At 36.0% G+C, this 25,231-nt stretch overlaps 2 protein-coding genes across 11 annotated transcripts in view; one reads left to right on the forward strand and one right to left on the reverse strand.

Moving 5' to 3' along the window:
• Nucleotides 1-650: 650 nt before the first annotated feature.
• Nucleotides 651-12,687, reverse strand: LOC121862036 (TBC1 domain family member 20-like). Of its 4 annotated transcripts, none has more exons than XM_042360000.1 (8): nucleotides 12,626-12,687; nucleotides 10,881-11,347; nucleotides 9,218-9,377; nucleotides 8,808-9,052; nucleotides 8,286-8,479; nucleotides 7,114-7,330; nucleotides 5,647-5,756; nucleotides 651-2,906 (listed from the first exon to the last, which is right to left on the reverse strand). In XM_042360000.1, exons 2-8 carry the CDS (start codon nucleotides 11,178-11,180, stop codon nucleotides 2,675-2,677), a joined length of 1,458 nt encoding a protein of 485 aa, XP_042215934.1. In that variant the 5' UTR covers nucleotides 11,181-11,347; nucleotides 12,626-12,687; the 3' UTR covers nucleotides 651-2,674. The 4 variants fall into 4 exon arrangements, with proteins under 4 accessions (XP_042215934.1, XP_042216008.1, XP_042216096.1 ...); XM_042360074.1 differs by having other exon boundaries at nucleotides 12,562-12,648; XM_042360162.1 differs by lacking the exon at nucleotides 12,626-12,687 and adding an exon at nucleotides 12,441-12,574.
• A 1,593-nt stretch (nucleotides 12,688-14,280) lies between these two features.
• LOC121862231 (BTB/POZ domain-containing protein 10-like) overlaps nucleotides 14,281-25,231 on the forward strand; it is a 156,030-nt gene continuing 145,079 nt past the window's right edge. For 5 of the 7 annotated variants that reach the window (XM_042360707.1, XM_042360357.1, XM_042360628.1 and 2 more), the window contains exons 1-2: nucleotides 14,281-14,402; nucleotides 23,353-23,505. In XM_042360707.1, the coding sequence (XP_042216641.1) occupies nucleotides 23,399-23,505 (107 nt within the window). In that variant the 5' untranslated portion in view covers nucleotides 14,281-14,402; nucleotides 23,353-23,398. Of the gene's footprint in view, nucleotides 14,403-23,349; nucleotides 23,506-25,231 lie in introns of all 7 variants that reach the window. The other 2 variants (XM_042360443.1, XM_042360922.1) reach the window with 1 other exon arrangement.

The following is a 25,231-nucleotide window of genomic DNA, read 5'->3' on the forward strand; positions in this document are numbered from 1 at the left end:
TTCAAAGAAATCTGTTTTTTTTTTGTTTACAAACATGTTTTGAGATTTACTAAATGGAACTTGCATGGAGTAGCTAAGGGTGGCATGATCAAGAATGATGTGTGTTGTGACTTGGATTGAAAGGGGAAGGGCATTGGCCTGTATTCCATTGGCACAGTGACCATGGAAGTAGAGGTACTGTGCAATGATAATGCACATATCTCTGACTACTGTGTCCTGTTTTCATTCCCCTGGGTACTCTGGTTTCCTCCTGTAATAACACTGCACAATAAAAATCATAACACAGTAACAAAGAACACATCAACTGCTAAACAGCTAGTAAGCTGACAAGTGGTTGAAATAATAATAATAATAATAATAATAATAATAATAATAATAATGAATAGGAGGTAAGCTTAAATACTGTACAGGTAACTTGTTTGCTAAAGTCCCCTTCAGAAGGTACACTGCCATGTCTCTCCTAGTCTGTCAAGTAAAAACATTGACTGAGTACTCCAGGTACTTTCTAGGGTATTTCATGGTCTTTTATTTTTTTTTAATTTTTATGACAAAAATCATCAAGGAATGCACAGGAGACATTTTCAATAATGTTCATTAGGATTAAATTCAAAATTACTTGCATATCTGATATGGAATGAAAACCCTATATATAATATTTATATGGTGTATTTATATATTAGAGTGAACATATTAAACAATAAACAAGTTAATCATTCGCATTTATAGCTATTCTGCATGTTCCAACTGCTGTGGCAAAAGAATTAATCTTATGTGATTTAAACAAGAACGAATATGAAGAGAATATATTTTTCACTTGTAAACACTTCTGTAACAATGAAAATTATGAGCATGTATTGGTTATGTAGTTTTTCTAAATAAAAGGTTAAATTTCCATTGCATATGATCAACACAGTTCCAGAATCTTAGATAGTCATTTAATTCAAGATCTTATTCCAACTATCACTAGAAATCTCCTGCAGTGTAACAATATGACCTAAAAGATTCTTTGTGGTAAACTCTACACAACTGATGTACAGTACGTATAGCAAAGCTGAGAGTAGAACAAGCACAGAACAACAATAGAGATATTTCAATTAATGGACACTCAGTTAGGGCTAATATACATTAAACAACTGGATGTCAGGCACTTTCATTAACCCTGATTGAGTCAGCAATTCTCCTACTTTGATCCTGCAAAGTACAGTTAGTAAATATCACTGAATAATAAATTTTTAAAAGGTGCTTCAGCAGCCACACTTTACAAAGCATAACAAAAAGGTTTTTCAACACCTAGTCAGCTTGCAGAAATATCCAGGGCTCTGTTGTCTTACAGTGGCATTATCATACACAACAACTGTAACAACCACTTTATTCCATATTAAATTTTATAAAATTCTGAAGCATGAACATTGTACATAACGACTGGACATGCATCTATATGGTACAGTTTACTGTAAAATTCCAAATAAAAAGATATAATGTCTGCAAAAATCTGTACAATATTTCATAAAAGTGATATATACATCAAACATAATCATGCTCTTTATAATAAATAACTACAGAGCCAATATAATATAAATATATCTACATGTCTTCCATTGATTCCCCCAGCAGATAATAAAGTGAAAGACTAGGTGGTGGCAGCAATGACTAGCAAGCTATAACTAAAGGCATTCCTGTACACAATGCATATACAATAAACCTGTAAAAGATAAGAAAAAGTAAAAGTAGGTGTATGAGTTAAAATATTTTGAGCTACACCAGAAAAAATTTATACTATTTAATAATTCCTAAAAAATACAGAACCAGATAATTACTTGATATGTATACTAGAAAAAATAGCAATATTGTATTTATTTGCACAAATCTGAATACGACTGGCAGGTCAAACTAACTTTAACGTTAAGGTTAAAATGGACGCAACAAATCAATAAGCCAATCATCAGTTGCAGAAGGACAAGTGCAGGGACAGACCAAGATACATAAGTGATGACTAATACCAAAACTTTCCTCCCAAAGCCAAAAAAAAATAACCACCAACCATGCTTATAGAGAAAAATAAATTACATAATACTTATCAAAATCTAGGTACCTGTACCTTTTAGTGATGTCAGGATATCACTGGAAATCATCATACATAAAGGGAAGGGGTGAAAAAGTTTATCATCAATATTCAATTACTTTTAAAATTTACCAAATCATTTGGACTAAAATAAAACCAAAACTTTCATTCCTACATGACAAGTCTTCCGTTTACTGCAATAATGTAACTGCCAGACAAACTAATTCACATAATGTATTGCATTCAACATAAAAAATCATAAAAAAAGAATCTTCTACGAAACTTCATCGTTTTGTTGGTTATTTCATAGGAGATCAAACTAGGTAGCAATGTATCCTTCACAGACTCTCCATATCTGGCTGCTGGTACAGTGATTGTTTTTCTTTATGCTCGCTCAGTGGTTATCAAGTGGAACTACTGAAAATGTTTTTGATGATTTTAATAATTCATATTGTTAATTTTGACAACTTACTAAATAAAGAGTACTGTACTTCATAAATATGAAATCTATATACAGTATGATTTTTTTTGTTTGACAGCAAATGAAATAAACAAGTTTTATCAGAAACTGCATTACACAAGAATGCGATATATAAGATGCTAGCTATATCATCAGTTAGCCACGAACTCTACAGCTGGTGTGGAACAATAGTTATAAAGGCTTCTGGCAAGAAAGACTGTAGCAGCAAATGCCACAATCTTTATTAACTTTTGTCTCTGAACAGGAATGAATGGAACATAATGTGAGATTGCATCCATCAACTTTCGGTATGGAAGCTTCTTAGCGTCAAACTTCTTCCGCCTCTCAATTAACCGCTGCTTCTCTAAAGTCTCCTCCTCTGCCCTGTGAAAGGAGAAATACAAACTGGAATAACTAAGGGAAAACTTCAGGAAATACTTTTTTTCTTTAAATCATTTCACAGCCACTCAAGTTAAATACTTCTCTCAATAGTTTTTTACATAACAAGAATACTACAGTTATAAGAAGTAGCAGGAGATAAAATAAAGTGTGTGAAAAAATTATCATAATACAGGTAATTCATAAAAATGAGGTGAGGAAGGATGGGCGCATGACACACCTACTCGTCCACCACTGAGTAAGGTGGATTAAAGGGTACAGAAACCTAAAAAGGAAATAACAACTGGGAGGGTGGAGCAACTGTTTAAAGCAGCAGCAATGAGCAGAAATATTACTCATACTTCATCATATCCTTAGTTTTCATACACGCTATACAAACTGAACCTTTAACATCCAGAATGACACAGAATGCTTCAAAACAATTCACTGCACATTCTAAGAAAAAATTGTCAGGCTTGTCCATGTTACCATTACCTCGCATAAAATTACTCCCTGTTCATAATCCACATTCAGTTTTTGAGTATGATCTAATGACACCTGTAGACCTCACAAATTCACCTATATAGTCAGTCTATCTCTCTGATGGCCGTCCTATTACTCCCATGCTATCATATATCTTACTGACCAATCATCCACCTGCCTTATGTCTATACCATCTTTTTTTTTTTTTTTTTTTACAGGGATTAGCCCAGCCGGGCACAAGTCACTGACCCACATTGGGGCCTGGGGGCAAAAATTTAAAAAATATTAATAATAGTAATTATAATAATAATAATAATAATAATAATAATAATAATAATAATAATAATAATAATAATAATAATAATAAGAAAGAACCATAAAGAAATAATAAATTATTTTTTTATCAAGAGTGAGAAACAATATATGTACAGTATGTGTTGTCAATGGTAAGAGAAACAATTGGGACCCTGCAATTGTGTGTAAATGAGGCACAAAGTCAGATCAGCAACCTGGGACTTTGTCACAATTTTCGTGATGCCATATGGCAGCAGGGTCTACCATTAGACAATACATTATGCTTCCAATATTTTCCCAGGCGGTAGTACCTCCCTGTTTGGTCGCTACCTACTACCTGGCAACTTAGTGTGCTCTCATCCATTTAACTCTCCCGTCTTTTTGGAACCACAAGTTTTTGTTACAATTTAATTTTTCTACTCTAAACAATTCGCTGAACACCTACAATGCTTCTCATACTATCCATTTCTAGAACTCTCAGTCTCGATCTGTCACTATATACTCTAAAACACCTGAGATTCTCATTCATACATATAAGATGGGAAACCACTTTATGCAATCTCCTTCTACATATACAATCAAGATCTTCCCATTAATATTAAGTTGCTAGAGCTACATTTACCTTTTTCTTTACAATGGTGTACTGCATGACAGTGTAATCAAACTGCCCTTCTCTTTCAAATGCTATTATACTTTGCACTTTCCAGCAGTTATCTTTGACGCTCTTCTCCTAAAAACCTCATGAAAATATCATACCATTCTCTCCAAATCGCTCTCATTCTTGTCTCACAACACACCATAAATGCTACAACTTCCACTCTATGTTACAGAAGTCCCAGTTACACATACTTACTTTCACTTTATATATATATATTGATTCAACCATTAAAAATTTACACAATGAGGGTAACAATACACAACTCTGACACACTCTTGTGATTTTAGACCAGCCACTTAAATCACACTTAAAAGACTAACTCCCATCAATTATTACACTTCCCCTTAACTCCCTAAACATTATACAAGGTGCCAATAACAACTTTCCTCTAATCCTCTAGTACCTGTTTGATTATCCCAGCAACCATAAAATATTTCCACTTCCGTTCGATCATGATGTCTCCCCACTTTCAATAATTTCACTTACCACACCATTGATATTTCCTGATTTACCGTTTGTTTTTACTGCCTTACTTTCTATTTCTTCATGTCTTCTCCTCCACTGTCCCTCATCCTAATCATTGGTTCTATTGTACCTACACCTACTTCTACTGTCTCTTCCATCCCCGTCTAATATCTACACTGTTCTCTCCATCTTTTCCTAACTTCTTAATCTCTGATCAGCATCTACTGGAAAGAAATAATGAAATGCAAGAAATAGAGTTATGTCACTTGCTTTAAACCAGCAATAAAAATAATGAAAACACTCTTCCCATAATTTTTTTTTTAATTAAAGTCAAATTTAAATGACTAAACAAGCACACAGTCTTGACCCATTTCAACATATTATTTAGTTTGTGAATTTTATCCACTACATTTTGTGAGTAAAAAGATAAAATATAAGAATGCAAACATATTTATTCCCTTCTTTGAATCAATCTGATTATCTGTTAGGGTTGTCTTTTACAGAACAAGGTAAAGAAGGATTGATCCCTACCTAATTCTATTTTACATCTCTCTTATTTATCACCTTACTTCACTTATCCAGCCTTTTCTTGATTTATCTTTTCAGGAAAGCTTAACAAAAACAATCATATGAATAAATTATCTCTTAGTTCAACATTTAGTGAATCATTTATGAACTCTCTCTAGTTCATCATTCACTTTCAAATTCCTTGAGAATTCCTATACTGTATACTGTATACTCTTTCAAACTTTCCAAACAGGCATAAAAAGCTTGCATTTATCCACAGGCAATGTAGTGTGTCTTTGTTTCAGCTACCAGACTTAATGTGTATTGCACGTTACTTACTTTTTCTTTAGATACTCCTCTACCTCCTCCTGCAGTGTGTCTGGGGGATACTCCTCGTACAACTTTCTGGCCGCAACCAAAATGTCTTCAAATGGAAGGGAATCTGGTACCTGTTCCAATTAAATAATCAACATTAATGTCCCATCACAATACTTCCTCAAAAATAGAAGAAAAACCATCTTACCAACAGTAAACATATCCTGTATATGAGGAATATCTAAATTAATACAGAGAAATCACTAATGTTATCAAGTACAGCACAGTACTTTTAACTTGAAACCTATGCCTACATTTATTTATGGTCAACAGCCCTTCAGATGACTTTCAAGATCCAGCTCATTGAATATCCAATGATATTTTGTCCATGTTACAAGATACAATAGTTCAACAACATGACACAATATTTAAGTACTGTACTGTACTGTACTGTACTGTAATGCAACTGCTGCCAAAACATCTCTTCATCCAGTCACACCAGGAACCTTCGTAGGCATCCAGTAACATGCCCTGAAATGTCTCTCAGTCAGCAGTTTAACTCTCAACAATCCACTTCATCTTGGAACCTCTGAGTCAAAGTACTGGGCTTCCTTGTACAAAACCTCTTAGACGTGCTACTCACAGTTAACCCCTACCAAACATTAGTGGGCAAACCAACTCTCATTGCTACAATTAACCATAAAGACCAATAAACTGCACTCCACCATTTTAATACAAATAAATAACTATGATATGAGCAAAACAATATCCTATGTGAAGGTTCAAACACTGTACTGTTTAAATCAAAGCAATGAAAGCAAAATCAGGTCCAAGAGGCCTAACATCCTACTAATAGCAGCAGAAAAACACACTAAACCCTGGTACACATTCAACTCTGAATCAACCATGTGTGCCTCAGACATGAACCATTATGTTGAAACTGGTGGTATGATGGACAGGAAAGAGTGATCAGAATATCCAAATAGACAAACAGATCAACACTGGTTGGGTGGAGGTGCTCATGTCTAAGGACCTCCCAGTAAGTTTTCCTGTATTAAAAGTCACCTAATTTAAGGGTGATAACTGGAAATACAGCTTATTTGAGGCTTACAGACACACCAAGACCAAATACAATATACAGGAGGTCCCTGACTTATGAACGCTCGCCGATACGAACGGGGTGAAACTTGAAATTTACAGTACAGTATTTTATTTACCTGATGACTTATTTCTTACTTTCATTTACTGTATTATATTATTCTATTTCTTCTTTTGTCTTAAATTAAGTGATTTTAGATGTACCCGGTATATAAGGACTTAGGCTATGATATAGTGGGATTTTAAACATTGTTCTGTAAGTACAGTATGCAAATAGCAGGTGTTCCGACTTATGTAGAAATCTGACTAACGAATGTCCTAAGGAACGGAACCCGTTCGTAACCCGGAGATCCCTTATACAGATCTACACTTTATACAGTATAGCTGTCTTACCTGTGATAAAATAAAATGCTGCGTGGACATCTCACACTCTCCTGCCAGGACGTCTTCCTTCTTCAATAACACAATAGCTGCTGCTATGTACATAGGCATGAGGTATGGTGATGCCAAAAAGAAGTCGTATAACCTGACCACATTTCGGTAGTCAGAAAGGGTGTGAGCAAACCAGGTAATGAGCCATGGTAAGCAGAATACTGTCCCTACACCAGAGCTGAAATTGTTCAAAGTTTATATCATCAATAAGCAGAAAGTAATTCAGAAATCATATAAATCTCTGGGTAAACATAATGTGGAATACACAGTATACAAAGCTGAATGGGGAAATTACAGCAAATAAATAATGGCACAAACCCCAGCGAGAAGGCAAAAAAAGGATGAAGGATGATAATGATAAAAATAATAATATTGTACTAATAATAATGATGATGATACAGTATTAACAATAATACAGTAGCCTCAGATTATTTTACGAGACAGGGACCAAGAATGTTACATAACTAAAAAAGAAAAACTGTACAAAAACATATGTAATTCAATACCTAAGAAGAGGTTAAGGACTGGAAGTGCAAAAATTCACCAAACAATACTTAAAAGGTTTATTTACTGTACTTACTAAACACAAGCAAGTTCTGATGCAAACAACATAAACATACATAAAGGCCCAAAATCATGCATATAAGTAACACTTTGGTGTGCCTTGCTTACTAAAACATGGGATAGAAGACTGAAGCATTGTGACATGATCTGAATGTCTGTATGAGTACAGTTGTGCTACAAGACACATTGAAAGTAGTTTATCTGTGACTGTATATTTCCAAACCAAATTCAGTGTGCTGATAAAATTGTGGTACCGTACTTATCATACAATTTATTACAGTACTGTAGTACCATTAGATAATTCAAATTGTTACAGACCTTTGATAAAACTCAGAATCAAATTAATGGGGTACCGGTAGTCAGCTCTAGAGTAAAGCATTTAGTCCAGGGCCCAGAACAAAAGGGAAAAATTCTGAACAACAAATGGTAAAACACACTACATAACTGCTGGACATCTGGTCTTTAAATCTTGAGCATAAACTTTACTTACGCTGCATGGAGGCGAGTCACTACTGTTGTGAGATCCAAAGCTCAAAACAAGATGAGAGTTATAAAATGAATAAACTTACTCTATGAGAAACTGGTAGAGTTTTTCGTTGGCTCTGTGAAGGATAGGGTAGAGGTAGGTGAGGTAGTACGTGGTCTTCTCCATGGTGGGCCGCATGAACTCACTCAGGTGGGTTATGGACAGTGTCTCCACCATCTCGAAGCCCACATCCTCACCCATCACAAGCAGGAATGTAATTGCCACATCATGGAATCCCTATGGATAATATTATATTTAAAAACAATATTATACAATAGATAATGCACATTAACCCAGCTATGATATACCACATATGAGCAGACAATTACTGTACACGTGTTAAAAATAAGAATCTTAATTTTTTTTTCAATATTCTCAATTCCGTTAAAAAAGTCAATTTACACATATCACTAATGAATTTTAGGATACAATACTGTATATTATTTTCATCATTTTTGCTATTTTCTTACATTATTTATACCAAAAGGTGTTGTGGTATTCAACATACATCTTCACAAGTTTACTTTTGTGGGTTTTACTTTATAAACAGCATATAATGCCTTGCCTGATAATAATTGAGATCAGGATGCTTCATCAGTACCCTAATAATAAGTACTGTAAGCTGATCCATCAATATGATTCTATAGTCATCATCAATGCCAGGAGGAAAGCGCTTGAGAGATCTTTTAACATCAAGCACCACCTGCTGATAATCTTTATGGGCTTTAACAACATCCAGAGCAGGTTTTGGAGTCACTTCCATGTGCTCTATCATCATAAGGCGCGGCCAGGCTTTACGACGGAGCTCATCTGGAGGAAAACAGTTAACAGTTCACATTACAAAAATTCCCACAGTTATCCAATACCTAATATTAACTAATAAAGTATGTTGCTATGATAAAAACTTTAAAATATCAAAAGTCATAATGTAATCACATATAAAAAATGGTTGTAAGTTTACTCCATATGTCTTACCTTTGACAAGACCCCCGTCTCCAATGGCAAGTTCTCGAAGTGCTTCTAAATCTAGTGGAGTGGAAGACAACACATCCTGAATTTGTTGCATTTTTTTCTGTCTGTCCATTGTGACTTGATTCTTTGGTTTGGGCCTTTTCTTCCTTCTCTTAACTGTTTTCTATATACAGAATATAAGAAATGATTAGTACATACAGTATACTACAGTGGCCCATAAGTTTTCAATATTAATGCTCAATTCAGACTCAAACATATTGAATTAGGAGGACTGAGTGTATAACTAACATATGCCATAATGATTTCTTTAAAACAAGCAAGAAACTTGAAGAGAAATTTTAGGGCTGTACAAGTAGCCACCATGAATTATGTACAGTATTACCTTGGCCAAACAACAGCCACAGCCTTCTGAATAGTGGTGTCTGTCTACTGCATTTTTTCAGGAACATAAACACAATCAACAGCACATTCTCTCACTACAAAATAATTCTGCCATAAGATGTTTCATGGTAACTTTAAACTTATCTTCTTCTTTTTCACAATTTATAATTTCACAGCCACAGTAAGCCTTGAACTGCACTCATAAATTACAAAATTAAAAACTAGATTAATTACCATCAATTATAATTACAAATTGCAGGTACAATACTAATACCCCATGGCCACTGCAAAAGAAGTGTGTGAAGAGATGCAAGTGGAAGCAGTGTTCAAAGAGAAGAGGCTGAGGAGCACCAAAAAAATAGTTTGCCTATGAAGCTGCACATGAGCCAATTACAGATGCATTGAAGAGGCTGGAAATCACATTCTTTAATGTGGTGGTGGTGGACTGTGCCATTAGATCTCTGCACGAGCAATTCATGACTCTTGAGGAAGTGAGAAATAAGTTTGAAGCGCTTCTAAACTTTCAAAATATGGATGAAGATGCACTGAGAGAGCAATGCGAGATGTTTGGGAAAACTCTCACTTGCAGAGATGAAGCTGTTATTAACTAGAGACCTGGTAATGGAAATCCAGAACCTTCTAAGCCTAAAACATGACATGAACGGCATTGGAGCTGTTCAGTTTCATCCACAAAAATTAGCTATAACAGCTGTACCCTAGCCTTAAGAATAGCTAACACTCCCAGTTATGGTGGTGTCAGCAGAGTGCAGTGTTCCTAGCTTAAGCTCATAAAAACTTATTTGAGGTCCATCATGTCTCAAGACCACCTCAGTGGATTAGCCTTCATAAGCATCAATTATAAAGTTAGCAGTCAGTTGTCTTATGGTGAAGTTATAGAAGACTTTGCCACCAGGAAGGCAAGAAAACACAGATTCTGAACCATATTATATAATTTCAATATCTAATTTTACTATTATTATTTATGTTTAGTTTTGGCCATGCACATTCCACAAAACAATATTCAAAGACTGTCCTTGTTTTGACTGTCTGTTGTTAATGAAATAAAACTTTGCCACTAACATATCATTTGGTGTCTATTTGTATAATTAATGTGTGCCATTAAATACAATACTGATGTCCTTAAATATATTAGTTAAGCTTATATGGGTTCGAATGCCTCAAGGTAGAGTGGAGGCAGACTAGTAGGCTACATTAGGTTGGCCCCAAAACAAAATCCTGCTTAGGGCCCCCAAAAGGGTAGAACCGGCCCTGCCAGAATACTTACTTCAGGTGTACCAGATGTTTCCTCCTCAGATGATGATACAATTATCTGTTCCATCTTCTGCTTTCCTAAACACTTGTCTGTGCTGTCAATAGAATTATTATCTTCCTCTGTGTTGGCACCAACATTATTTACTGCCAGGTTTAATATCTCAGGCTCGGTAAACTGTTCCGCTTCAATCACATCTTTCTTCGTGGCCTCTACCTGACCTAATTTAGTGTCTATTTTGTCTGTCCGCTCGTCCCCAAGCATCTCACTTATAACATTTGAATTTTCTAAATGATTAGAAGTTTCTTGTTCCATCTTGACTAATAGTTACTAACTTTAGTGAAAAAATTATCTGTTAATATCACTCCATTGCTTTTACAAGGAAGTAACATTCAACACGAGCACCAGGTCTTAAATCCATATAACATAATCATTCCTTGTGATAGTGGTACGTTGAATCCTTATTACGCAGAATCACAGTCCTGAAAAATAAAATGTAGACTCATCGTTTGGACAATACGTATTAAGGCAATATCACATTTGTATTATTTATGGCAACTCTGGTAATATTTTAGTTTTGGTCGTCCGGGGAATCTTAGGAGTTAGGTTAGGTTAGATATCCAAACTATGTCTTTCCAGTGGTTTTTTGTGTTTTGAATGATTTGGACCTTCATTCCTGTCAGAAATCACAGTTTGGGTATCTAAATACAAGGATGACCGAAACTAAAATTTTACCGCAACATTCATCTGGCAACTCCTTATAGGTGTAAATGAAAGAATTGGTATCACACAAGCTGAAGGTATGTTGTTGCTGATTTAAGCACCATCACAATTCAAAACCAAGATTATTTTCATTTACAGAAAGAAATATTATTCATTTATAAAACTGGGAGCCACAGTAATACAGTATTAAGCGGGGTTAAATAAACTTTGCTTCCAGTTTTAATAGTTTGCCAAAATTCTATAGTATACATTTGTTCTCCATTCGATGGGATGTTACGTTAAGTTTTATTTAACTCCCCATCATACAGACTGATATTTACACACTGGCAACACAGTTCCCCCCATGATAAGAGCTTCACCACGATATCCAAGATGAACCAGGCAGGTGCTGTTAACTATTGCTGTTTGGCAGATCATTCTCACGAGGTGGATGGTTCCTATGATAAATTCTGTGGTTGCCAAATGGACTCCATTCCTGACTAAAAATCTGGGAGAGCTGGTAGCAGCCTTAGGTTTAACCCCACAACATAAAGGTAATCAAGTCATTCTAGCCACAGACTCCCTGGGTATATTCTTAGGAAATAGGGTCCCGTGGGAGTTATGGGGGCATACTGTTTACTTGCATGATCCCTAAAAACAATAAATACATTAGGCTTTCGTTCTATTTTCCACTTTGATGTGTATCCGTCACCATACAGTGTACAGTATTACAGTGTGTTCCTTGGAACAAGTAATAACATATAACTTACATACATCTCAAATGAACTCACATTATTCATTGATTTACGTACCAGATGTTCTAGACATTAATAGAGAGACGATACAAACGAGCATAGTAAATGCTTACCGTACCTAATACAATACTGTACTATAGTGAATGAGCCAAATGATATTCACATATTTCACTACCCCGTATCACTTTCTCTTTATAGTCTCATCTGACATTCATCTTACTGCAAATCACTTATTGTACCATTAGGGGATTACTGTTGGTGTACTAGAGCCACATTTATAAGCAGACACACCAAATAACTCACGACTTGCTATATTTCTCAACATTGTAGAGCAACATCCCACCGAGTTCACAACTAAACAAAATTATACCTTTGTAAATTATTTATAAAAAATATAGCTTTATAAATAAGCAAATATATCTAGATAATTTAATTATACTGAAACAACACTATTTTACTAATACTATCCTATCTAACAAATATACATGTGTTTAAATGGAGTTTTGAATCTGTATTGTGTATGAAGACTTGTGTTGTTGATGTTAACTGTTTCATGAGCGCTGGCAGGAGACTCCTACATGACGTCATGATTCATAGTGTATTATAGGTTTGTGTATGTACAGTACATTACATTGAGTGGTTGTATTCAATCAGTTTAATTAGGTGAACACTTCATGCTGATATCAACTTTTGTAACACCAATCAACACTAATATGAGATGGATTGACACAGTAAACAATATACAGACAAAGTTCTGTATTCCAGTATTCTTACTGTGTGATGTCTGATAAATCTATCTCTATATCTAGCAAATTACTATTAATAGATTAAAAGCTGATTTGACTGACAAACGGGCAAGGGCAATTGCTCCGAAAATTCATGGATTTTTCTGATGAACAAAGTAGGAATGAAAATTATAAATACCATACCAATTTATTAACAATAAAACAATCTTGACATGTATAAATTGTTGTGAACTGGCAATGATAATCACGTTAATAGGGCATTAATATAATGGTCAACGAAGATAATGACGTCTTGACATGTCAATGTGATCACTGGCACATGTTAACGTCGACGGGGGAGCCTGGAGGTCGAGGGGAGAGAGGGGGCGGGGCAGCTCTGGAAGGGCACTTTTTATTGGATACTGCATTTTAATAACAATATTTTAAAACCATGAGTATGATACATACTTCATATTTCATCGTTTATGGAGGGTAAATATATAGGTCAAAGTGGATATAAGCTAGGGGGCCCAATCTTCAAGTGATCTGTTTAATTTTATCCCAGACCTTGGCCATTAAAATATTTAACCATGAAGTAACCGTACAATTGGTTGGGTTTGGTTAAAGTCATCTCATGTAAGGTTATATTAAGGTTACATAATGTTAACGTCATTTACCAACACTGCATAACAGGCGTGACCGGATTGCCCAAGTGACTAACAAGCCGATTAGTGGTGAAGAGGATAAAATAAAATTAAGGACTCTAATTCTCTATTAGAATCCTTAGTAAAGTGAAGTTGTTACACTGGTCTATAAATGATGGGTCAGGAGTCATGGAATAGTGGCGAAACCCGAATCCTCTCCTGTTCTATCTGATGACCTCATGTTTGTTGTTTTGTATAATGGTAATTTTAGTAGTGTATGAGTGTTTTGCTAATGTTTGTGTTAGTTCTAGGTTGTAATGTCTTTTCACTTCGCAAGATTTCCCTTCTATTATTCAGTGCCTGTGTTATTAATGTTATTGTAATAGAACTGTGCTGATTCATTCTGCTTGTAAACATAAGGGATTTTATCATTTCTTCAGTTGATAGGTTCCTAACATTAGGTTTGTCTTTCAATAGCATATGTGTTCATGACAAAGTTCACAGTAAAACAATCACGTACTTGAATGACCATCAATGACGTTTATTTTTATGACGTCACCATTAAACCTCCAGCTGGCGCCGAGGAAGATGTGACAGCCTGTGTTGTTCTGCTGGTGACGACTGTCTCGGGGAACTGTAAACTGTTTGGGATTTTTAAGGTTTTAGTGCAAACAAAACTTCGTCAAACTATCCAACGCCCATCTCTTTAAGGTAGGACTTTGTACGTTTTTGTCCTTTTTTTTAACGATTTCTCATTAATATGGCGATATTACGTATATATTGCACAAATTCCGTTGCATTGTGATGGTGTCACAATGAAAAATGCATCTGTTACCAGTTGTCTGTGTGAAAATGACGTTTGTCCTGTAGAGGTTTAGCTGGTTGACCTCTACCATAATCACTGCCGTTGGAACTGTTGTGCAAAGAAAGACAAATTCGATAGTTTAAATTGAATTCTTATATTCAAAAACTGTTCTCGTCTGCCCTTGTAACAAATGACAGACCTTGAGCTCCTGTAGTTTGTGTTTATGTGTTTTGATTATTAGTTGTTGCACAAGGCTGTCCAGGAGGACCTAGAGAAATTCTCTTTGTTCTTATGGCAGCTTGATTTATTAAGAGAAGCATATTTTGGTATTGGTATGCTTAATGGTGAGATTGTAACGGTAGTGGGAACCACTGAATTATTAATAGGAATTTTCTTCTGAAACTTTGTCAGAATATTTGGAAATACTAGGAAAAAAATTATATAAAAAGTGCTCTTCATCCATCTGATTTGCTTTTTTCTTGAGGTAAGAAATAAATTCTTTTCTATTGATATTTTTAGTGAGCTCTTTCAAGACCAGACTTGACCAACACTGGAGCAGGCTCAGATACATTCTGGAGCCAGTAGATGCCCAGTACTTGCCGACAGTGCATAACAGAGACGTGACTGACCACCCATGCAGCTAATGGGCCAATCAGTGGCAAAACGGGTAAAAGTAAAGTAAAGTTAGGTTAACCCGACCTTATTCTTAACTCTAATACCAAATATTGTTGTTTTTGTTTATTTTAGTTTCGGTCATCCGGGGAATCTTAGGAATTTAACCCTTACCAGAGGGGGGGGGGGTCTGGGGGATTCGTTCCCCGGTTAGGTTAGATATAGTTCCTGGGTTCTGTGAGTAGGTTAGGTTGGGTTTGGTTATATTAGGTTAGGTTAGGTTGGATATCTAAATACAGGGATCAACGAAACTAAAATTTTACTGGTACTCTTGACAAATATATACCCAGTATATCTTCAGTCTCTTTCATCTTAGAATGCTAATTTAAACCTATGGAACAGTCTGCCAGCCCAAGCTATGGAATCAAGAACAGATCTGGGGTTCAGAAAAGGCCTCGATAAAATTTCCAATAACAATGGAGGGATCTTACGAGTGCTGGACAATTCATACCCAAGCAAATCGTACCCATCAGAACATGTCAACTCGTACCCAATTACGAAATAACGCGTACCCAATTGACGAGACAATTCGTACTTACCGGTATATATATAAATACTGTATATATTTTACATAATAATTTTTTTCGTCATAGATAAAGCTAAAATGCATGGTATATATATACTAATAGGTATGGATTATCTCTTGAATTGGGTGTAAATAATCTTGGGTATGATTTATCTTTGGTACGAGTTGTCTTGGGTACGAGATTACCCTAACCCGGATCTTACACAGGCCAGTCGGCCCCTTCCCTCGGCATGGCCACCTCTGGAGGGTAGCCATTAGGTAAATAAGGTAAAAATAAGATAAAAATCTAAGGAGCAGAGAGACAATAGGAGGTTAGAAACAAACCATGTAAAAAGCTGTTACAGATGTTTGGAATAATGTATCCATATTTAAGTCAAATTTCATAAAAGTAGCTGTGAAAGCGTTATAGTACAGTACCGTACTGAAAATAATGAGGCAAATTATGCTTACCAACCACCTGAAAATGGTTATAGCCATCCATGTTTTGTATACGTATTAATATAATAATTGCTAAAACTTAAATACAGTACAGTTCAGTGTGTAAAATATGATTGGATACAGTTTGGGAGTTGGATACCTTGCTTATTGTGATTTTAATCTTTTTACGGCAGTCATCGTCTATAGGTATTTTATGTTCCTTGCCTTCCACTTTTACATATTTAAGAGTTAAGTCATTTAGAAACTCTCGGTCATTGTAATTCTGTTATCACTCTTAGATATAATGCATTTCAGTGTTTCATAAATGGAATATTGGTCCTATGCAGTATGAAGTGGGGATTTTGGAGTTGTAAACTCTTCTTTTGACATTATAACAGTACTGTGTTATGCTTTAATGTTGGGGAAATACTTTAGATATCAGACTCATCAAAAGGAGCCACTTTAGGGAAATTTTTTATAGAAGAAAACTTACTTCTTACCTCATGTATAGAAAAAAATGGGTGGCGTACAGTTCTCTGCAAATGGAGTCACCCAGATTGTGCTCGGCTATGATCCAGGATATCAGGATTAGTTCAAAATTTCTGTTATTTATCATTGCTTATGTGTATCTTTTTTAATTAATGATTCACATTTATGTATTGAACTGGAATTTTTTAATCTTTCTGGAAAATAGACTGCAGGGTATTGTACTTTACATGGGTTTTATTTTATCTCATTAGGATTAATGTAACTATGTTTGAAGGATTATTTTATAACCTTTGATTGAGAAAGCAACATTGTAGTGCAAAGACAGTAACAATAACTCTAGTGGTTGTAACCTTAGATCTTGTGACTGGAATCTAAAAACAAAAAATTAATTAGAATATTCTTCACCTTTTTACCTGGTAAGAAGGTGCTCTCTAAAGGGAACAGACTTGAGGGTTTAGCTGTGGCCATAACAAGACACTTTCTGATCCATTCAATTGTTTATTGACATACTGTAGTTACTTAGAGTGCAAATCATATCTGCCGTGTCAGGTCCCTGTTACTGTCCCCATAGCTCCTGGTCTGACTGTGCGGACAGTTATGTGTTCTCTCTGTGGTATTAGACACTTACTGGTACCTATGGTGTATATTGTGACCATCCAGTTTTTAGGTACTTATGGAGGTTATTCTGATTGTGTTGTAAGAGTGTTTTTTATACAGTTCAGTTTCAAATAAATGGTCCTAAGGATTTATAATTTTATTTTTTTTATTATTAAAATGGGACTCCGCCTCCTTTAATCATTATCCGGTAATTCTTCCCAAAATGACGAGAATCTGTCCAGTTACCACATACCATATATGCCAGCATCTGGCTGGAGTACCCATACTAATAAGATCTATGATCCTTAGGGACAACTGGTGTGTCATGTGCCCCCCCCCATTTGAGGCTGATGGCACAGGGGACTAGGGAAGGGTGATTGATTCATTCAAAAGGCTGACATTAGGGCCCCACATCCAGTTTTCCTGTACAGTTCTGTATTATGAAAATTGCCTGGCTTTTGGCTCTGCCAGAAAGAGGGATATCAGGCCTCAAACATCCATTTGTTAAAGTTTAATGTTAGCTACTGGATATCCATGGACATTATAATTCAGGTATATGCACCAAAATGGATTGTGAGGATGAGATTTTAGAAGTTTTTTGAAGGTTTAAAAAAAGGTAAAAGAAGCTGTGAAAGTCATAGATATTTAATTATAATGTGTGATATTAAGACAAGGGTAGGTGGCACTGGCCAGGTTAAGGAATCCTTGTTTTGAAAGAGAAACCCACTGAACAATGTAAAACATGTCACTGAAATAACTCTCTAGAAGTAGAACAGTGACAGGTTACCTATTGAAGAATTTCAAGGGTATGGGTATGGCAGTGTGGTTCCATAGCGAGAATCCACAGAGGTGTGCAATAACAGATTCACAAAGTAAATTCAAAGGCTGATTTTGTCGTATGCACTAGCCACTGTTAGAATCAAGTCGGGGTTTACACAGTTGGAGTCTGTGAACTCCACCACTATCTTTGGATCAGAGCAGTGGAAAGACTTTGCACTCTCATTTAGTTGTCAACCCTCCAGTGGGATTTGCTGATGTTATCTTTCTCCGTTATGTTACGTGATATAATGTTAATGAAAAGAAATGTAATGGTAATAAGTTACAAAATGTATTAATGTGATATCTCCGTTAGCCGGAACAATTTACCGATGAGAGGCACGCAATGTTTAAAGCTGAGCATGTGAAGTACATTATTGTACCTACTGTATTATACTGCTGATGAATGAAGTTTAATTACTAATGAATGAAATATATTGCTGATGAATGATGAATGGAGTTTTATTAATAGTGAATTTAGTGTACGTATTGCTAATGAGTGAGGTTTTATGAATTTTTTTTTCTTACGGGGATTAGCCCACCCAGTCACTGATCCACATCGGGGCGTGGGGAGCAAAATTGTAATAATAATAATAATAATAATAATAATAATAATAATAATAATAATAATAATAATAATTATAATATAGAACTATAAATACAAAAATTTAAAAAAAAGAGAGAAACAATAGTAAGAGAAACAATTGAGACCCTGCAATTGTGTGTAAATGAGGCAGAAAGTCAGATCAGCAACTTGGGACTTGGTCACAATTTTCTTGATGCCTTATGGCAGCTGGATCCACCATTAGACAACACATTATGTGGGTAAAGTATACTGCTGATGAATGAATGAAGCTTTATAACTATGAGAGAAATTAAAAATTGAGAGATGAGTTAAGTTTCTAGAGATGCTTTCATGACGATACTTAACAAATTTTTAAACAAGTCTCACAGCATAGAGATGAACTCAGAGGTTTATAGTGAACCAAGTTATCACTGTACTAGGCTTTTATGTGTACTGTACTGATCTCTTGAATTCTATTTTTAAACTTATAGGAACAAAGGGTGGGGGAATTGTTTTGTGGTAGGAGGAGGGTAGGAGTGTGGGTGTGTGAAGTGTGAGGTAAAAAAAAAAGGAGGGAAGAGGCAGGGAAACAAAGGGGTGATGGTAGGTGGGTGACTATAATTCAGAGGACCCTTAAACCCCCTGCCGGCGACTGCTGCTGCCACGGGACCTAGCCCAAAAAATCTCCTGCTTCTGCTGGAGGTGGTGGGTAGGTTGATGGGTTCCTCCACCACCCAGTTTGGTAGAATCAGAGAAAATTACTAAGAAAATGTAATAACGGTTTGGAATTGAATGATGATTTAGTTTATTATATATCTATCTGTTTCTGTTTATTTATATTTACTACTCTGTCAACTTATCTGTCCAGGAGGAGAAATAAGAAGTTTGATATGAAATAAAGATAAAAATAGATAATATACAGTGTAAATAAATGTTTTGATTTGTGGTAAACTTTGTTACATAGAGGTTTTAACAGAAGGGAAGTGGAGGACTGAAATAGTTTAGTGCAGGAAGTGTAGAGGTCAGACATGGAGGTATATACCGTATGTAGGGGGAGGGGTTGATGGACAGTGTCTGGGAGAGTGACTATAACATCACCCACTGAGTTACAACAGGGTAAGGGATTTGGGTGTTGAGTTACAGAAAAATGCATGTGTTTGTGTTTATCTGTGTGTGTGTGTGTGTGTATGTGCGTGCTCTTGCCTGTATGGGTGTCTAAGTATGTTTAAGTAAATTCTTGTATGTGTGATACCCCTCTGGTGCTTTCTGTGTACAAACAAGCAAATTGAAGATTGAATATGGGGGTGAATTATCATATTGAACTTTTATATATACAATATACAGGAAAATTAAGTATTTGCCACGACAGTATTATGGTGATAGCCCTCCCATCCCATGGTACTGTAGGGGCACCTGAGGGACATAGCTCACCAAAGTACAGTGGTCCCTCGGTTAAATAACACAATTCGTTCAACAGAGTCATTTGTTAACCTAAAATTTCGTTAACGGAATCTATTATTTCAATGGGATGTTGGGTAATTGATTCCAACTCACAGGAAGAGGATACATATAAAGTACAGTACTGTATACCAGTAATAGAATTAACAAAACATTAAATATAAACAAAATATAGTACCCTGCACTGTACTGTACAGTATACTGTATAATAATTAATAATAAACAATAGAATACTGTATTTTAACTCACTTTGAGGTGTGTATGTCGTATTCCTGGCAGCTTTGTTTACATATCAAACAGCTGATTGTCGAGGCAGTCGATGATGACATTCCATATTCTTTACAGAGGCATTGGTTCAAATGCCTTCTTCTTATTTCATAATAATTTCTGCACTGTATATTATCAATATGTCAACTAAAGTTTGGAATGACCAATAATTTTAATGAAAAAATGCAAAAATATTCTAGAGACCAACAAAATCGATGTTCACTCCACTGTAAACAAAGTTAAACTGAGAAGCTGATGGGCGCAGAAAAACTGTTCCCTGTACTGTCTATATTATCAATATGTTAACTAAGTTTCAGAATGACCAATAATTTTAATATAAAGAAATGCAGAAATATTCAAGAGACCAACTTTCTTGATATTTACTCCACTGGAAACGAATGTAACATAGAACCAATTACTGTATTGGCGGACTAGCTGATCAGCTGATGCGCACAACAAAACGTGTTTTTCGTAAGGATTTCCTTAATTGAAGTTTTGTTCGATAATTGAACTGAAAATCCCTTTGGGAGCTAATTCGTTAACCAAAATTTCGTTAATCAAACCGTTCGTTAACCGAGGGACCACTGTATTGTAAGATAAAGGTTTTCAGTAAAACCAGTTGTAGAAAAAAACCCATTGTCTGTTTGAACTTTGGTATTCAAAGAGTCTATCACACCTACACAAAAACACGTTGCTTATTTCTGTATCCACATGTTACCGTTCATGAGACGGAAACAGTAGTTAGATCATCTTTATTCCTCACACTCTGTTTCCGATCATTTAATATGCATTACTGTACTGTACAACCAGTTGCCATGCCACTGTTGCGATGAAAGAGCTTACTACACACATAGTAGCTCGATTCCGAGTGATAGCAAAGTAGGAGGAAGTAGTACTACACATGAAAATAGAATAGAACCTGCCTATTTTAATAACTTGCCTATACAGTATTTACTTCATAACCACCCAAAATCATGAAGATTAATGACTACCTGTCTTGATTCTCAGCCCTGTTTGATGACAGTCACTGTTTGCATGTTGATGTTACCATTATATTTTGATGGGTCAGTGTTGTTTACATTAGACCTTCCTTGTTTTGGTCTGACTTTGATGTAGCTCTGCCTGATGACAACTTACTGTATGGTACAGTAATTCTCAGCCTGGGATCAAGGATGAAAGAATAATGAGGCTTATTTAATGAATTGCTGCCTTAGTAGTGATCACGTCTTTTATACAGTAATTTCTCTATCTTACAGATGAAATGAAACTTGACATTGCCAGTACAGTAATTAATTTTAAAGATTAAAATAATGTGATGTAAATTTGATTAATATTAGATACGTAGTCTAACGTTTCACTGGTAAAGTAAAGGTATTAGTTTTCTCATCTCAGATATATCTCATGAAGGCATTATTTTTGCTCAACCATACAGGCATTCTTGTCCTCATATTAACATGTAGCTTTAGTGTTGTAGTGAATCTGTACTGTAGTACAGTACTGTATTAATTTTGTAGTGCATCTGTACTATAGTAATGATATTGTACCTAACATGTAGTACTGTTTTGTATTATGATATTTCTACATTGTTAATGCAGATGAGTACAATATATAAGTCTGCTCCTGTCTTTGGTGTCTTGAAAGTAGGTCACAGTGATCTTATATATTAACCTTGATGTTTAATCTGCTGTAAATCATTAGCTCCTGAACCTGTCTTGTATCTTGGAGTGGTTCTGAGTCTAGTGTCCTCAAGTTATTGATTAATAAAATGTGTTGGAGAGAAGAAAGCAAAAAAGAATGAAAGAAAAAATTGTATAACTTTGTATTCAGAAAAAGACTTGCCGAGTAAGATATTTTTGAGGGTACAATCACTCCCCCTCCACTTCCCCAGAACTTTATCTCTTGTTAACTCCACCTTTGACTTGCCTTTGACCTACATTCTCCAAAATTACATTAGTCCTTCCCTGGCCAGCCTCCAACACACCTGCTTAAAGTTTAACTGAAATTGATCTTACTGTAATTGAGATAAGTTTCTTTACAAGTTGACTTCTTTGAACTTGAGGTGAGTTACTACCCTGTTGCTCCCATAACAGCTTTTACATAACTCGGCTAATGTGTCCTTTAATATTTGGGTTTAATGGCATGGTCTTATACTGTACCTGTATATCAATTTTTCATCGACCATCATTAGAATTAAAGGGGTTCTTCTTTCACCAATGTTTATTTCAACTATCAAGTGTCATAAAAATTAGTTGGCTGTTTTATAAGATGTCTTGTGTATGAAAAAAAAGAACCCTCTGGAGTCGGGTTAACTGTAACTATATACTCAGCCAGGGGTAACACTTGTCGACTGTGGCACCCTGGTGGGGGAGATGTGAGTGATGTGGGTCACTGTGTAACTCTTTATAATGAACACAACCTGCCAGCCTCAGCCTCCACCTGTGTCAGCCTCTCACACTGGCATTAGTCCACCAGCCCAAGATGATGTGTCTAATGAAGCTGGTGCCTATTGAGTCTTGTAGTGGCCATCTCTAACACACTCTTTTTAAAGGTAGTGGCTATTAAGAGAAAAAAAAGTCATTTGGTGAGCAATGAGGTTATTTCCTCAAACCTTTTTTGTTTCTAAAATAAGTTTTCTTTAGTCCTGATAGTTCATATTCATAAAGTTTTTGCGCCATGTAAGAATTTAATGTTTTATACTTTTTTAAGTTTACTGTTATTTCACAGTTTAGTCTTTATGTTAGTTTTATTTAATTCTATGGCTTTGTTTTATACAATAGTTTGTCTGATGATGGAGATAGACTCTTCAAAAATTTTTGTGATGGAATAAGCCAAATTGTCAACTAATGGTTTTATTCATCTTCGATAAGACTCTGCTTCCCAAAGGACAAATTTATTGCTGATATTTACTGTATATGTTATGAATAATGTTAAAAATTGCCCAATGTTAATATATTAGGCAAACCAATCATCTAATGTTAATATTAGACAGGCCAAATTACTGATTCTTGGCATTAAACAATGTTGTGTAATTATTGTGTCCCTTCAGCAGGAGCGAGGCGGCGGCAACGGCGGCGTCCACGGAGCGTGATGGCATAATGGCGTCGGGCAAGGACCGACGCGGTTACGAGCACGAGTCTTCCAGTGACACCGACAACCCAGACTCTGATGGCCGACGACCCAGGGCCTACAGGAACCGCTTTGGGTAGGTCGTGTGTGTGGTACAAACATTTGTCTTCCTGATCTGTACATATACAGTAATTTTCATATAACCACCAAGCTAAGCTTTATAAAATCCTTAAGTTGTTCATAGCACTCAGAGGGTTAAGTAATGATGTCCTGGCATGACCATAAAATATTTTCTGATATTAGCAGCAGTTATTTTTAGTGTTTTCTTGTTGCAGGTGAGTGTACTGTACTTGTGTGTACGCATTATCAGCTGATCATGCCCCAGTCAGATAAGGTAAGATGAGACTCGTTCATCTGTCTGTCTTGTGGCTTACTGAAGGAATATGATGCTTTGTAACGAATGTTTCATCAGAAAACAGAGCCACGTACTAAGATGCTCATGTCAGTAATATACTGATCATACTAAATGGCCTTTTACTCTTTATGTAGATTACAAAACAAAAGATGGATGCCACTAATCACTGATTAGTTTTATTGTGTGGTATAGCTAAACTCTGAAGTTAAAGACAATTACATACTGGTATTCCTTGTGATTGTGAGGTCAAGAGGTGTGTGTACTGAATGTTATGTTGCAGTTAAGAATCAAAATCATTAAATTACAATTTGAATATAATGGGACATGTACACTGTTTAGAAGTTTGTGTTGGTATTGTTGGAGCATGTTTTGTTGAACTTGTGACAAAATGGGTCTCATAATCCAGTATAAACAAGGAAAGTCGTGTTATTTATTTCCTATGTGAGCAGGTAACATATGGGGGGTTGTGTTGTGCGTGGCTGGTACTCAGTTGCCACGAGCCCGGATGGTGGTGGTACATTGATACTGAGTGGTGTGTAGTTTGCTGTTGCTGTTGTATATTGTCATGGCTCTGTTCTCACTGATAATAATGTCTACCACACACACACACACACACACACACTGTAATCCTTTTGTGCTAACATATACTGTACATGTTTGCAAACTTATACATACAGTATATATATATATATATATAAAATCACACGGGAAAAGGGAAACAACGGAGCACAGTTGTTGCTCCGTTGTTTCCCTTTTCCCGTGTGATTTTATCTATAGTATATATATATACAGTATATATATGCTGATAACCAGTATTGTCTCTTCCTGTACAATATGTGGGTAAGTCTTTATTATTTATGTCAGTTAATACTGTTTCACTTTTAACTGGAAGTAAAAATTCGTGGTAGCCAGCAGCTTATGGAGAAATGTGGTTGAAAATGTGAGAGTCATTTAGCGCATACATCATGGTAGTACGTGTGGTGTATGACAGGTTCTTGGTAACATTCGTCATCACCCAGTTAATGCACAGGTCCAGGAGGCAGTGGGGGACACACAAGGTGGGGAACATGAGGCAGGGGAAACATGAGGTGGGAACACATGAGGTGAGGGAGACGAGGTGGAGAACACACAAGGTGGGTGAGGCAAGAGGCAGGGGAAACAAGAGGTGGGGAACACAAGAGTTGGGGAACACACTTGGCAGAGAACACACTAGGCAGGGAACACACTAGGTGGATGACACACAAGGCGGGTTTGGGCTGGCTGGTCCACGTTAATCTGCCCTTGATGGACATGTGGGTGCTGGTCACAGGGTTTAGGCTGTGGATTATTGACGGTCTCTAACGTGGCAGGAGTAAATGATTGGGTTGTAGTGATGTACCAGTGTGGGTTGGGTGGGATGTTGGGTAGATGGGGTGTGTGTGTGTTGGGTGTGGTGTGTTGGGTGTGG

This window comes from Homarus americanus, unplaced genomic scaffold (assembly GCF_018991925.1).
Source record: "Homarus americanus isolate GMGI-L3 unplaced genomic scaffold, GMGI_Hamer_2.0 scaffold41626, whole genome shotgun sequence".
Classification (NCBI taxonomy): domain Eukaryota; kingdom Metazoa; phylum Arthropoda; class Malacostraca; order Decapoda; family Nephropidae; genus Homarus; species Homarus americanus.